The sequence below is a fragment of the Stylophora pistillata genome, chromosome 11 (assembly GCF_964205215.1).
Source record: "Stylophora pistillata chromosome 11, jaStyPist1.2, whole genome shotgun sequence".
NCBI classification, from domain to species: Eukaryota; Metazoa; Cnidaria; class Anthozoa; order Scleractinia; family Pocilloporidae; genus Stylophora; species Stylophora pistillata.
In genome coordinates, this window is record NC_142529.1 from 19,264,248 (window position 1) to 19,279,367 (window position 15,120).

The window sequence follows — 15,120 nt, forward strand, 5'->3', positions numbered from 1 at the left end:
TTTAAGTACAAGAATTGCTTTATTAGTATTCTGCAACCACGTTTGCATGCATGAACGTGTGTGGACAACTAGACAGTTAAGATAACACTTTTTTAAACTGGATCGAAGTTTCTTCATAATCGTCTCGAGCAAAACGAACCTACTGAAAGTGAAAAAAATTCACATGCTTAGCTTTATCTGCTGCCGTATTTTCTTATTTTTTTTTCCAAAACCTCTAGATAAGGCATCATGTAACTCTTTGATTGGAAATGTTTCTGGTCACAAAAATGAAATTTCAACTTGTCTTCTTTACCAATTACAACTATGCTCGTTACCCCCCGTGGGGATTGGAACAGCCACATAACCCAGGCGAATAAATCAATTTGAAAAGCTGACATGTCTGTTTACGTATCGAGAAATCCCGATTAGTTCTACTTTGCGTCACTCCACTGCTCAATGGTTGTTTGATGCTTTTTCTGTTGTTTTTGTTACTTCTTTGTAATTGCTACTGGTCATGCACTATTTGTTTTCATTTCCAAGCTGTTCTGGAGAAAATTCTCGAGATTTTCGCATTGAAGGAGTAAGAAATAAAGCTTCAAAGAATAACAGTTTGATTTAAAACAGAGTCCCATTGCTACCATTTTAATCAGCAGCTGTTCATTCTCTCCCGGGCCTCATCTGTTTTACCATCGTTCTCATCATATCACTACGGAGATAAAATTATTGAGATATTTAACAGAACGTTATAGGTGCCAAAATGGTCGACTGGCTGTACAGATACGTGAAAGGTAGCTGTGTGATACGAAATGAACGAATGATTCTCACCGTATTGCATTAAGCTTTTCTTCCACTGATTCCCAAGGATTGCGATCTTCACTAAATTCCAGAAGCTCTAGGGAAAATAGAAAAGGTAAGAGCACTTAGAATGCATCCATCGGAGAGGTATGAGATGCAACCGCATAAGATGAGTGGAAAAGACCAACCACACTTTCCTTAGCTGGTATAACTAGTTACTTCATAGTACCAGCTGGTTTTGTTTTTTCGACTTCTTTTTTAAGGGCTCCAGGTTAAGCGAGTTAACAAGAAGAGTTGAAGACCTACAGTATGTACTACCAAAGAGAATGAAGACAGTCTCAATGAACTACAAACCTTCCGCAAGTTTCTTTTCACTGATCCATTCTTCTTCCTTGTAATACTTGACGCGCAAATTCTAAAAAATTGCGATCAAATGTTTTGGAAAAATTTATCATTTGGTGAGGGAATTCCGCATTAAATTGCACACGAAAACCAATATCGCATGCATCGCGAATGCGATATTCCTTTTCAAGTGCAACTTAACTTGGAATTCACAGGTCAAGGAATGGACTTTCCTTGAATCGCATGATTGAATAAAAATAAATAAAAAACAGCATTACTAATAGTTGTTATGTAGACTAGATGCGATACTATGTCACTTAGCCTCGTTTTCGACTCACAATTCTACGCTGAATGCCTCGCCTCGTTAACCAATCAGAATGCGAGATTTTATTCAATTATGCCATTTAAGGGAAAAACCGACCTTCATGCAAATGATTTACTGCGGGAGAATGAACACAATATGACCAGGTACATGACCTAAAAGCATTAGCGTTTGAGCTGAGACACAACGCCTATAAATTGATTCCGAGGCCATTGTTATAATGTCCGACTCTTGCCCGAAAAGGGCAGAGTAACTTCATAGTAACATTACCAGTTGTCACCACTTTCAATCTGAAAAAGAGAGGTTTTATTCTGAAATCGTGCTTGAATTCTTGTCACTGTTTTCTCACTTAACACGCCTGGTCATTCTTTACCAGTAACATACCAAAAAAGGACATCTTTCCATACGCATGAGCTGCAGAATACGATCCACATCATATTCCAGACGGGCGACTTTCTTGGCCTGTATGTAGGTCGTGCTCATCTGTGCTATGAGTATGTTCAGAAGAATCACGATCACAGTCCCCATGTACGTCAGCAGTAACAGAATTGAGAGCCAACTGAAAGAAAAATAGCTGCAAAACTCGAAGACGTTCGGTGCATAACAAAGGAAAACATTTGGCACAGCCTAACATAGATAATTTACTGTTTTTGTAGTTTTTGCGGAGGAGATAGTAAACTTACTTGAGGTTTGAGTAGTCTTCCGTAATTGGTCGTTGTTCGAACAAAGCGCGAAAACTACTCAACAAAACATCTCCTAAGCCACTGCACGTGAAAGGACAGAAAGAAATACTATTAGCAATTTGGACCGATAATAGTAATCACTATAAGTCAGGTAATACGTACAAGTCCTTTTTAGCTCATTTATTACAGCATCCAATTTTGAAATCGGAAGGCCTGGGTTTGAGTCACCTTTGGAAACTTAAATTTTCCATTTGTTTTTCGCTGGTGACAAATTCGTTTATCACAAGTCGTAAGGCGAAAATACAAATTAAGTTGACTCTATACAGTGGTTCTAAACGGTTTTATTAGTTTTGAGTAAAAATGATCGATACCTACTCAAAATCCCGTTTGTCTAATTTCGCAAAAAATGCCATTATGTAAAATTATCGTTGAACAAGTTGTTAGTGATCAATTATCATGACATAGTAGTAACAATTCTGAGATTCCTTTATTCCAAAAAGAGAGTCAGTCGATTACCTAAATTGATGGTTCCCATAAGAACCCTGACGAAGTGATAAACACAAGGCAAAACCAAAAGGAAGAAAGATCACAATAAAAACTGCAATAAACCGCGTCAAGTCTTGCTGAATGACCTTAGCCAAGGTTTTTGTGTATAATCCCGCTGTCCTGAAAACAAAAAATCAATTACAGTTAAAGAATTTTTCTCATACTAAGTCTGGGTTAGGTCGGATAAATTCATCTTACCTACAAGATATTTTTATTTCAAACAAAATAAGTTTGCAAATTGCGTAACGAAGCTGTATTCCACACACACACACACACACACACACACACACACACACACACACACACACACACAAAATTAAATCAACAACTGCTCTCGTTACAACAAATGCCGTTCACAAGACGTGCGCCTCGAGCACATTTTCGAGCTAGATGATTTAAAGGCCGAGTAACCCAAAGACTTTAAGCTAGCACGGGCAATTGCAACTATGTTACAACATTTCAATTTCCCACTATCTGTCGCCAATATTGTTCGGTTAATAAATGCAACTTAACAACTGGTAAACACCACAGCGTACACTATTGAGTTATGGATGCACGCGGGAGGTTGCTAAGCACGAAAGAAGCGTAAGAGTCGCTCGAGGCGATAGCCGAGAGCGACTCTAGCTTCTTGAGTGCTTAGCAAACCTCCCAAGTGCATCCATAACTCAATAGTGTACGCTGTGGTGTTTACCATTTGTTTTATAACATAACATTGACACATTGTAGCTAAAGAGTTCCCTTTTATTTAACAAATCTTACGCGACCAGAAAAAACAAGCGCGCGCGTAAAAATAGTCTTTGCATTTGCTCACGTCAGCAGCGTACACCCATGGGCAAATGGGGGACGCTAAATTGACCAATCAGAGCGCGCGCTTTACTTTGGTTATGTTATAATAGCAATTAGGAACGAAAAGCCTTGTGGAGGAAAACGCGTCTCAAACATCGAAACGTTTTGAATTTATATCAGAAATTCGAACAGGTCCTTAGATATCTTTCTCCGATAATTCTTCATTTCGATTACTCCTCGTCCTATCCTTATGGTACTTCGACTAGAGTTACATCAAATTCTAATTTACTGGTCTCCGTTCATCATGGAAAAAAGCTAAAACCACTTGACAAGGAATTTCTAAACAAGAGTTCTTCACGTAGAATGTTCTATTAGGGCCGATCATTTAACCAAAGTTTAGACGTTCTTTAACAAAACTGCGTTCTAAGCCATCTTCAATTCAGCGACCCTTTAATCTGAACATTTATTTTTGTGAATAGTGTAAAGAGGGCCGAAAGCTAATAGTGGAAGGAAATGTATTTAATTCGATCAATCCTCTTACAGAGAATCCCTGAGGCCCACTGCTTGCGTGAGACCGCGGAGTGAGTTACACCTCGAGTAATAACCGGCCTTAAATTAGATTTTCGTAAGCCACTCACAGTAGATGGTTCGGAGTAAGATCGAATGCATGCCGTAATGCAAACTGGAAACATAAAATATAACTCTGAACTCCACAGAAAAAAAAGTCTGTCGTTAACTGTTACAATTGTCCATTTGCGCTAGAGTTATTGGGTCAGTTATTTGCACAATGTCTCACCCAAACCGCGGTTTTACGCAAGAAGTGGGCTTGGACTTTCTTGTAAGAGGGTGGATTTAATTTAAATAAATTTCCTTCCACTGCTGGCTTTCGGCCCTCTTGGCACTGCTAGTCACAAAAATAAGTGAACAAATAAAGGATTTAGCCAAACGGATGGTACTTCACGGCTTTGTGAAAAAACGGCTATTTTTTTTGTCGAATAAACAGCCCAATGAGTTTGAATAGTGAACTAATTACCTCGTCACACAAGAGAACTTAAATAACCTCAGGAAATTGAACAGGAAAGCCAACGATGCCACTAGCCACTGTGCTTTGCTTTTAGTGTACCGCAAGGGTATGATACACAGGATCAACAACAGGCCTAACCAGTCAAACAAGGTCATCCACTCAGTGAAATATGAATTTCTCTCACTGCAAAAATATTTTAAAAGGGTTCAGTTCGACTTCTTGTGCCTCATACTTCTTAGCAAGATATAATTTGTATTCAATAAGGGTAGACTATATTTGTGAAAGGATGATTTTCGAAACATGTAGATACGAAGCAAAATAAGTAACAGTGAAGGGTAAACTTCCAATGATGTTCTACGGAAAACTTAGACAAAAAGAAAACACAAACAAACAAGTGAACTACGATGCGTTTAACAGTTTGTATAACGTTCGCTCACAGTAGCGCAGGCATTGTATCTTCTTCTTCGTGAAAATTATCGAGGGGTATTCTGATGCTACGTTTCTGTAGTAGTTTAATTGTCAGTAAGTCCTTTTACTTACAATCTCATTTGATTGACTTCTTCGTAGATATAAAACAATACCATAGAGAGGGTGACCACCTCACAAAGCCCACGAAGGAAATCTGCCCCGCCCCTGTACTGAGTGGGGTCTGGTTTGGTTGAACCATACAGCAGAGAATATGACAAGCACAGCAAGAAGATGACATATAATCCTGCTTGAAGGCTGTTGAGATAAACATTACCTTTATGAGCTTGCTACACGCCGTAGAGTACAAATAACGCCCAAGCCGAGTACAAATATCTTGCGGTATTTGTACTCCAGAGAACCCCTTAGATGGGTTTTCTCGCATCGAGCAAGCGAATTCGATTGAAGTTCCGAAAAAAAAAAAATGGCGGACGGTTTAAATTAGTTTCCGGACGACGAAGAGTCGGAATGGCTGGCGAATATCGATCCAAGTTTATTAGATAAGTCGAGCGAAGAAAAGCAGGAAGACGACAATGGAGTTTCATCATTTAGAGAAAATAGAAACATAACACATCAATTCCGTTCCGCTTTGCATACTTCTGTCACGCACTCCCCTTAAAAAATATCCGCGAAATTCGCGCGCACTGAAATAACAATTTGGTATGTTGAATAATAAACTTATTAGACGTTTTGGTGTGTCGTATTGCTGAGCAGTTTTACCCGTTATTTGCACAACTCGTGAAAATACTCAGCGATACTACACAACAAAACGTCTTATAAGATACATGTATTTACATATACCAAATTGCAATAAGGTTGTCATAGAAAAAAGCAAAAAGCAAAAAGCAAAAAGCCAAATAGGAATTATCTAGCCATGTGATTTACATTTGCGTACTTTAACAATTTAACAATTATTTAAGATGTCATTCACAATAACAAGACATAATTCTGTAATTCCGCGATTAGAATGACACCAAGAAACTGAAGCGTGAGTGTTGTGAATGTTGCAAGCAATTATAATTAAATGCTAAATAATTCCTATTTGGCTTTTTGCTTTTTTCTATGACAACCTTATTGCAATTGGGTGTATACTGATGGTTGTGTTTTTCTGCTCTTTCATTATTTAGTGTTTAACCTTTCCACTCCCAGGCTCTAATAAATAATTTTCCTTACTCTCGGCCATACAATCCCTATGTTATAATTTGCATATATCGTATATCGACAAAGTTGAAATGGTAAATTGGCCATCGTAACGATTACAAAAGCTGACGTTTCGAGCGTTAGCCCTTCGTCGGAGCGAACAGAGGAATTGTGGGTTGCGTGTGCTTTTAAAGGCAGAAAATGAAGCTATGTTAGTCCGGATTACAAAAGTAACGATTACAAAAGCTGACGTTTCGAGCGTTAGCCCTTCGTCGGAGCGAATAGAGGAATTGTGGGTTGTGTGTGCTTTTAAAGGCAGAAAATGGAGCTATGTTAGTCCGGATTATCCGGTTTTAGATCGACCAAGGGCTAGACTATCAGTTTATAATCTCTTGGATCTACTAATAACTCTCAAATTGACATTTTTCTTTATTCGCATCTCTTGTTCACTTGGGAGTCGAAGGGTAAAGTTGCCAATTGTGATTCAATGGAACTAAAATAATGAGGTCTTCTTGCTTCTGTAGATTAATGCAATTTGAAATACAGCTCAAATTTTGTTTTAAAGGGTTACAAAAAAAGAAAAGCTTGAATCGATAGCCCCTTGCAAGAATCATACATTAACTATGCACACTACACTTCATCAGAGGAACTGACTTTTGATGAGTTTTGAAAAGTGTTCCTTGCAATTATGGAAAAATTGACGGATAAGGTTCTTGTCGATCTGATAAATTTGTGTATTTTAAAAAAAGTAAGCTTATTGCACTTGATTTGTATTCTCTGTTCAGTCTTTTTATGCGCTTGGAGAAATTAATACTACGGAGTTACATTCATGTACATCGTTCCTGATATTAATAATGCATCAACCCTAAACAAATACAAAACAATTTTACCAGAGAAACCAGTGTCCGTAGCTTCTCCACTTTGTTTCGATCAACATTCTGACCACTGGATGCTGCAGTGCCTCCTTAAAGTAAAAATGAAGCAAGAATCTGTGAGATGAAAATGTGAATGTAAGAGAAACTAGTGTCTCATTAAACCGGCTGTTTTCATAGGAAGGCTCAATCATGGCAGATTGAACTGGCATTAGATAGCGTACATGCATAGAAGCAAGGAAGGAGGGTGTTAACTTAAGGTTACTAGAAACCTTCGCGGGTCAAATTTGGCCACAAAGTTTTTTTTTCGATTAAAGTTTATTTATTGAAACTTGATCGCCGCTTGGCGTTAACTTCTCAGCGACTACTTCGCGGCACACAGCTTCACTGGGCGATCCTATTTCAATTCAACTTTCTTTACTCTCGCGTTTTGAGTGCTGCATTTTTCGAAAATACGAGACAATTCCGCATTATGTGACGGAGCAAATAATCCCTGGTTCAAAACATAAAATGCGACATATATGCAAAAACTGGGCTAAGTTTTTCTTACAATTAGTCTATGAAAGTGTGGTGAAGAGGCCGTGAAATATTACCTTCAAGATTTTAGGTAGGAAGTTGACAGCTGTTGTCTATTTTTTCTTTTGTTCTACCAACGTAAACAAAGCCATTTCGGCTCAAACTTGAATAATAACATACATCAGCGTTACTATTTATCCAATTTTCTCACGCATTATTCAAATTAATGTTGACGGCGTTGTTAGTGGAATAAAATGAACAGACAACAGCAGTCAAATTCATATCTTCAACCGCACGGAAAGCCGATCTTGGCGCCTTCACGCGACTCACATGTCTCAATGTCAAACAAGTTAACGTACATTTTTGTATATATGTTGTACACAGTAGAGAAAGAATGGAAAAATTCCAGGAAGCCACTTTCTTAGAAAAACCAGTTTAACTTTCAATTAAGGAACGAGAGATTTTATACTGGGAAGTACTCTTTGTTCGCCCGGCTAATGCAACTCGCCAATACCAGGAACTGGTTCGAAAATTACCGCTATGGCTCAAAACATATTGAAAATTTGTCAGGTGAATCGTATTCGTGATACATTTAGTAGAACTTGATTCAGAGCTCTTTCTGTAAATAGTTTTTCGTACAAGCTGAAAAATCGAGAGTAAACTCAACGGCGTAATTACTAATAAACGGCTAGATTTAATTTGTTGCAATTCACTGAACCCAAAAAACCAAAATCCTGAAGTTGAGAAAAAATCTGTGAAGCATTTTACGAAGGTGTTCCCGGGATTTCCCCATAACGTTATCACATCAATCGTCAGTTGCCATGTAACGCCCAATAGTTTAAACTTCAAACATTTAGTGAACGTACGTTTGAAATTCGTTCTTGTGAAAAGAGGGAAAGTTGATTTTTGAGTGTTTTGAACAGACATATTCGGTAGGCGTCTCTGAGAACTGTTTACAGCCACCATAAGGTCCCTGTCATCAGTCCCAGACCCCCTTTCAGACCTCTTTCCCGCGGACAAAAAAGCGCTCGTGCTGAAGCGGTAACAAAGTGGGCTTGCTCACAAGCTAACTCTGATGATAAATAAAACCCTGCTTGTTAATTCTTTATCATTATTACTTCAGTAAACCTTACCATGTTATAGCTTTTTGCAATCACATGTAAACAAGACTTGTCTCTCCAGTTAAAATACTCATTATATGCTTGTTGTTCCTCTGCTGACATATTGATCTTTGGAGGTCGTCCTCCCTCATCAGCATCCAGTACATGATAACAAAACTGATAATTCAAAGGATTTTCAGTCATTGTACACCAGACCCCTTCAATTGCCTCTTTCTCTTCTTCACTCTCGTACCTCTCCTTACGTTTTGGAAGATGCGGCCAGTGCGGGATCACCATCTGATCTAACACAGCTACCACTGTTTTCTAAAAAGAAAACAAACAGGTCAAAATAAATTCCATTAAAAGTACATCATTCGTATGTATTAATTTAGACGTTATAAATATGCGCCTACAAACAAATAGGTAAAAAGAAATGTTACCAAGCGCTGTCCCTTCAAGTTTCTCGCATTTTTGTAAACATATAGGTCATATTCCTATGCATATCTAAGATATGCTGGTTTTTTTTTTTGTTTTTGGCCTAAGCAATTTATATTTCGCACTTTCAGCTTGCCTGCTTATTGAAGATTACCTGATGCGGTTGGAAATCTTTGTATCATTATATAGTCATTTGAAGGATACATTTTGAAGCTTGACCCCTTTATAAATACTTGCAGGGACAATAGATAGTTGAATATAATTAATAACACTTGAGGAAGGTGTCTGCCAATAGAGGATCTAATGACTAAGCAAGCAAAACAGATCTTATCAAGAGGTATCAAAATCCGAAAAAATAAAGGGGAGGGGGTTGCCACGCAATGTTTCGAGTTAATTAGGTTTGAGGTATGAAAAAAGTGCAGACGTTGCATTTGTAAAAAAAAAATAGCAAAATAAAATTTCCACATCAATTCCGTTAAATTCAATTTTTTTAAAAAAAAACAAAATCAAAAGTATATGTAAAAATCTTTAATATATCAGAACAAGGTAATGCAAGTTTTTATCGTCAAATGATTGCAATGAGGCCATATTAACCCTCTCATACTTGCACAGCCAAAAATGCTGGCAAAACAGTTTTGTACTAAATGAATGCACCCGTGCAACGTGATTGTTCTGCGTAAGAGACTTTCCCCCTACCTCCCCTACTGAGTAGTGCTTGAATAGTAATAGCCGTGTTGGCAAAGCAAGCCCAAAGTGGCAGAAATCACCAAAAAAAGGAAGTGAGTAAGTTTTATCAATCTTAGGTGTAAAATGTTCATATTTCGGAATATTTAGTGTTGTAAATGGACCACATTTCGTTACCCATACTATTCCTTATGACGTGTTCAAATTCTCTATGGTTCCCACGTCACACCACATGCGATGTGCTCATGACATAATCTTTGGCTTTTCCTCGAGACGTGAGCTTGGGACGAATTTGGTAAACAACGAACTAAGTATGAAGAATTCTAGTGATTTACAGTTCGTGCGCTTTTCACCTGTAGGAAAGGGTACTCTGCTGAAAGCTTTCTCCTCCATCTTACTGAGTCCTGGAGGAGAGCGAGCTTTGGATACAGGTCACAAAGTTGGAGTCTTATTCACTGATTTTCGCTAAGCTTTTGATTGCGTGGACCACATAATTCTTGCAGAAAACTTAATGGAGTCGGTGCATTGGGTGTTAGGTGGAGCTGGATCAATGGTTTTCTCACCAACCGTAAGCAAAGGACTCAAGTTAATAATGTCAGATCTAAAACCTGTTAGAGTTAGAGTTCCTCAAGAATCTTTGCTAGGCCCTAGCCTGTTTGCTAGTTTTGTTAATGACCTACCGGATCACGTGACCAATGGCGAATTATATATGTATGCGGACGATACTACAAATTATGTAATAAGGAATTCTGTTGCCAATATTGTAATAATTTTACAAGAAGTCTTAGGCCAGGTTAATTCCCAGAGTCTTAAGAACAGACTGGTTGTCCCCGAAGGTAAATCCGAAGCGATGATTTTCAGCCCCAAGCCCTTCATACGTCCTATGAAACCTCTGAAGTGAGCGAGGACATTATTCGGTATGTATCCTCCTCTGTGTGCCTCAGAGGTACAATCGATAAGAAATTATCTTAGTGTCAGCATGTCAAATTAACTCGTTCTTCATTTCACATGAAAGTTAAAATGCTGAGACGCATTAGTTTTCTACCCAAATCTATTTCAGAAACTATTTACTTAAGACAGTAATCCCAATATGGAATTGTGATATGGAGGTCTTGCACTTAAAGAACTAGAAATGATACATATTAGAGCTGCTAGAATGATACTGTAAACTCCACGTTTAATTCCCTTTTTTTTCTTCAGAGTTCCACAGCGTCGTAAATCAGCCTCTCTACCTGTCGCTCCACGTCGCTTCGAAATTCTCTGAATCTATTGCAAAACCCTTTGCGAACTTTACAAACTAACTTAGATACTAACTTCAGAGATACTAGAGTTCCAAAGTAGTTACTCATAAAAGAGAAACGAAAAAGATCACGTGCACGTGAACAAATCGCATTGCTGGAATTCACGTGCTACATTCTTAAAATATTTTAGTGGGCACATACAAATAAGACACGACAGATACATATAAATACCAAAGTGTATGAAGGATGATGATATATTAGCAAGAGTCGGGTGGATACCTCTTGAGTATTTCTGTAAGTTCCGCATCCTACCTATAACTCACATAGCATGTAAATTCCTTGGTTATTAAGTGCTCTAATAGTTGATAGACCTAATACTGAACCTGGGCATAGTTCTTTAACACAGGGCAACAATAGGCCATTTTACAGTTGTGTGCTTGGTTGCCAAGTCTTTGAATGGGAGTGAGGCTGAGGGTGACTTTGTCATGATACAAACCTTGCTACCTTTCAAATGTAAATCACTTTGTTATCATGCTAACTAGGTACAGGTCTCTATCATGACAAGGTCACCTTCAGCCTCACTCCAAATCAAAGGCTTGGCAACTAAGTATACAACTGTAAAATGGCCTATTGCCTGGAGTTCCATACCAGATAATTTAAGACAGTTTTCTAATCCAATCGGCTTAAAAAGGCAAAAAGTGATGTTGTAAATATAAATTCTGGAAAGGGGGGGGGGGGGGGGTGTGGCTCTGTTGTTTATAGTAAGAATTCCAATTTTTACTATTTCTGATATATTATGACACATTTATATTTATTCTGTTTCTTATTTAACACTATACTCTAGGCTTACTTATCTTATTTTACAGAAATACTATAGTAGGTCCACATCAGCTGTAAAGTTGCCAATTTTTTTACCTACTTATCAAATAAAGATATGTATGTTTGTATGTATGTATGTAGGTAGGTAGGTAGGTAGGTAGGTAGGTAGGTAGGTAGGTAGGTAGGTAGGTAGGTAGGTAGGTAGGTATGTATGTATGTAATAGTCCATCAAGAAATGTTTTGGAAAAAGGATTTGTCTCAATATATTTCTTGGTCATTTTCGTCTCCCTGCTTATTTATAGTTTCAAGGTAAATAAGAAGCGATCCACAGGCAGACTATAGGCGTGTTGACACAAATACATAAAGATGGGGGCTTTGGGATTTCGGTTTTTGTCGGTTTTTTGGTGTTCATTTTGTTTTTTTACCATTTACGGATGTAATTGTTACACAATACAATTGTCTTACTTTGACAGATGTCATACAAAAACAAGACTGACAATTGAATGCACTTTAACTGTCTCATAGAAGCTTCTGGTTAACCCAACATGTTTATTTGTAGAACAATTTAAAATATTTGCTGAAGGCATTGAAACACCATTCTCATTAATCAATCCAGTAAATAAAAATCTCTTACCTTCATCTTTGGATTGTCAATAATGGATTTGAGACTGACATGGGACGGCTGAGGGTTTGTCATATTACCTGGATTCCATGAAAAGAGACTCAGGGCTCTAAATAAATTAAGATGGGAAATCAAAACTAATGGCCAGCTGTGTATCTAAGCTCTGTATACACTGAGAACTGATTTACAAGTGACTAAACTTGAAAAGGTCATAAACAACAACTTCCTTCATTTTTTTAAGAGATATCTATTGTGAGACATCTAGCAGCCTGTGGATTAACATCCTAAATTCTGGATCAAATAACACAGTTTTGAACCCAGGGCAAGATCACTGTGTTGTACCCTTGGAAAACACACATTGCTCTCAGGGTGAATCTTTCCTCTTGGGTGTATGAATAACACGGCAATAGGAAACTATTAGGAAAACATAACCAACTGTTGGGGGTAGTAACCTGCAATTGGCTGGTATCCCATCCTGGAATGGAATTTTACTGCTATGGTATCTATATGCAACACAAACTGGGATGTTATGGGTATAAAATGGCCCTTACCAATACAAGTAGTTTAATTTCCTCCTGATGCTCTCAATATTTTGAGGGTGGCCCCATAAAAACCCACATGGGAGTTCACTAACAATTGCTTTCATGGTAAATGTACTTATAATCAGCAGTTAGTTAAATTTGGGACAAAGGCAGATGAGAAGTACGTGCAGAGCAGCAAGTGACCTACAAAAGTCATTATAACAACTGAAGGCAATTAACAACATGCAAGTTTCAAAGCAATTATTTTCCTTTATTTAATTGAGGAGTAAATTAATTCTCACTCTACCTGTCAGGCCACTTCATTCTTATCAAATATGCTGCCACTTCATCATTCTCTGCTATTAATGCCATGTCAACTGGTAACAGCGCTCGCTTTTTCTTCAGTGTTATCGTCTCCACTGTCAAAAGCAATGGAAATTTATTCAACAGAGTTCTAGTGACACACAAAAATCCAAGTTCTGCAGCATAGTGCAGCAATGTCTTCCCTGCTTTATCATCCACATCTCTGAACATCCCATATCTGTTATCTGAGTTCAGTTCACTTTCCAACAGAATTTCCAACAATCGATTTACCTGTAAAAAGATCTTGATGTCAATATATCTGCACATCATTAACAGGATTAAAAAACATCTTGATGTCTCAGGAAAGAAATACTCCTGAAAGTCAATTGACTAGTCAGGCTAGTTGAAAAGGTCAATAGCTTAATAGCTAGTTCATGCACTATCATTGCTTACTTTCTTTCCTTTTTTTTCAATTGCCAAATGTACAAAACTGTGAGAGAAGGTTTGAGTTAAGTCTAATCTAATGCTACCCTGCGAGCAGAGCCTTTTTACCCCATCCTTGAATCGAAAAGGGAAAAAGGCTCTGCCGACATCCTGTTGTTGCTTGTTTGAATATGCACAGCGGTTGCCTAGAAACGGATCCTTTTCCAGGCCCCCTTGAACTTTTGTGGGTGCAGATTTGGTCATCTGTGTACATGAAAAACAAAGGCGTGCACACCAAAACTGGTTTGACTGGAGGCAAAACCGGCTTGAGTAGCCCAGAGTTTTGGGCTTTCAGCATTATAAAGCAACAACAGGATGTCGGCAGAGCCTTTTCTCTTGGAGGTTTAAAAAGAAGAAACGAAGAGGAAAAGAAGAGAAGGCTCTGCTCGCAGGGTAATCTCATGCTAAAGTCCTATTTTGGTATCCCAGTCAGGGGGTTTAGAAAAGATGTCTCTTTCTCACCCCAGCTGGAATCTGAGTTGTAAGTGTACTAATAAATCAAAGAAAACCTTCAATTCACAGTTACAAATAAGGAATAATTTTCAATCATAGTTCTTGTAAGAAATAACTGAAAACCTCATAAAATAGAAATACGTGGTTCTTGCAGCTAAAACATTAGCAACTTCCCACAACATACCTAATTTTTAGTCTTCTTGCATAACATAATCATGGAACATACTAACTGAAAAGTGTGTCAGAGGGAAGTAAAAGGAGGTACATATTCTGAGGCAATATCATCACAGTAACATGTTTATTTTTTCATTCAGAATATCTTCAGTTTCTGGTATTGTGAATCATTCTTCTTGCTCCAATCGTAGTAAGCCTCTGCTGTTCAATGTTATACTTCACTCATTGTTTCTCAGTTACTGCAATTATTTTTTGTAAAACAATTATATGACACGTGTAACTCTGACAGTTGTTCCACAATTAAATTACATACCAGCTGTTCAAGTCCTGGAAGTTTCTCAGGATTCTCTTGGTATTGCTTAGATGCTGGCCATCTTTTCAACATCAAGAGTGCTGGATCTTCAGAGTCCAATTTCCCATTGTCTTTGAACTTACGAATCAGTTTTTCAGCAGTAACTTCATCCATTGCTCTATTCCATGACATTCCTTTATTCTGTTTTTTATTGACCTGTACATGAGTGTTGATTATGTGAGTTTTTATTACATTGCTCACAGCACCTGTGGGCAAGATGAAGGGAATCCTGTGTTCTGATTGGCTACCAAAACGGGCAAGATAGGCCCATATTGCCTGCTCAGGATGCCCGCATTGATCCCACACATGAAAAAATTGAATTAGAACTACACTTATAAATCTTGGTCAATTTCGGTGATGGAAACGCAAAAAGTGGCATAAGATAGTCAAAACGAAGAAAACAGAAACGACTTTTGCGAGTTGTTGTGCTAAAAACACAGTTGGCTTTCTTTCCATGCTCTCG

At 38.0% G+C, this 15,120-nt stretch overlaps 1 protein-coding gene across 1 annotated transcript in view; it reads right to left on the reverse strand.

The window, feature by feature from the left end:
* LOC111343833 (uncharacterized) overlaps positions 1 to 15,120 on the reverse strand; it is a 15,869-nt gene continuing 749 nt past the window's right edge. Inside the window, exons 2-14 of the mRNA XM_088738945.1 lie at positions 14,619 to 14,813; positions 13,200 to 13,486; positions 12,384 to 12,480; positions 8,604 to 8,894; positions 6,973 to 7,046; positions 5,018 to 5,200; positions 4,487 to 4,660; positions 2,638 to 2,787; positions 2,122 to 2,202; positions 1,823 to 1,997; positions 1,129 to 1,189; positions 805 to 871; positions 1 to 685 (exon numbers count right to left, since the gene is read on the reverse strand). Coding sequence (XP_088595071.1) covers positions 637 to 685; positions 805 to 871; positions 1,129 to 1,189; positions 1,823 to 1,997; positions 2,122 to 2,202; positions 2,638 to 2,787; positions 4,487 to 4,660; positions 5,018 to 5,200; positions 6,973 to 7,046; positions 8,604 to 8,894; positions 12,384 to 12,480; positions 13,200 to 13,486; positions 14,619 to 14,813 — 1,884 coding nt within the window. The 3' untranslated portion in view covers positions 1 to 636. The remainder of the gene's footprint in view (positions 686 to 804; positions 872 to 1,128; positions 1,190 to 1,822; positions 1,998 to 2,121; positions 2,203 to 2,637; positions 2,788 to 4,486; positions 4,661 to 5,017; positions 5,201 to 6,972; positions 7,047 to 8,603; positions 8,895 to 12,383; positions 12,481 to 13,199; positions 13,487 to 14,618; positions 14,814 to 15,120) is intronic.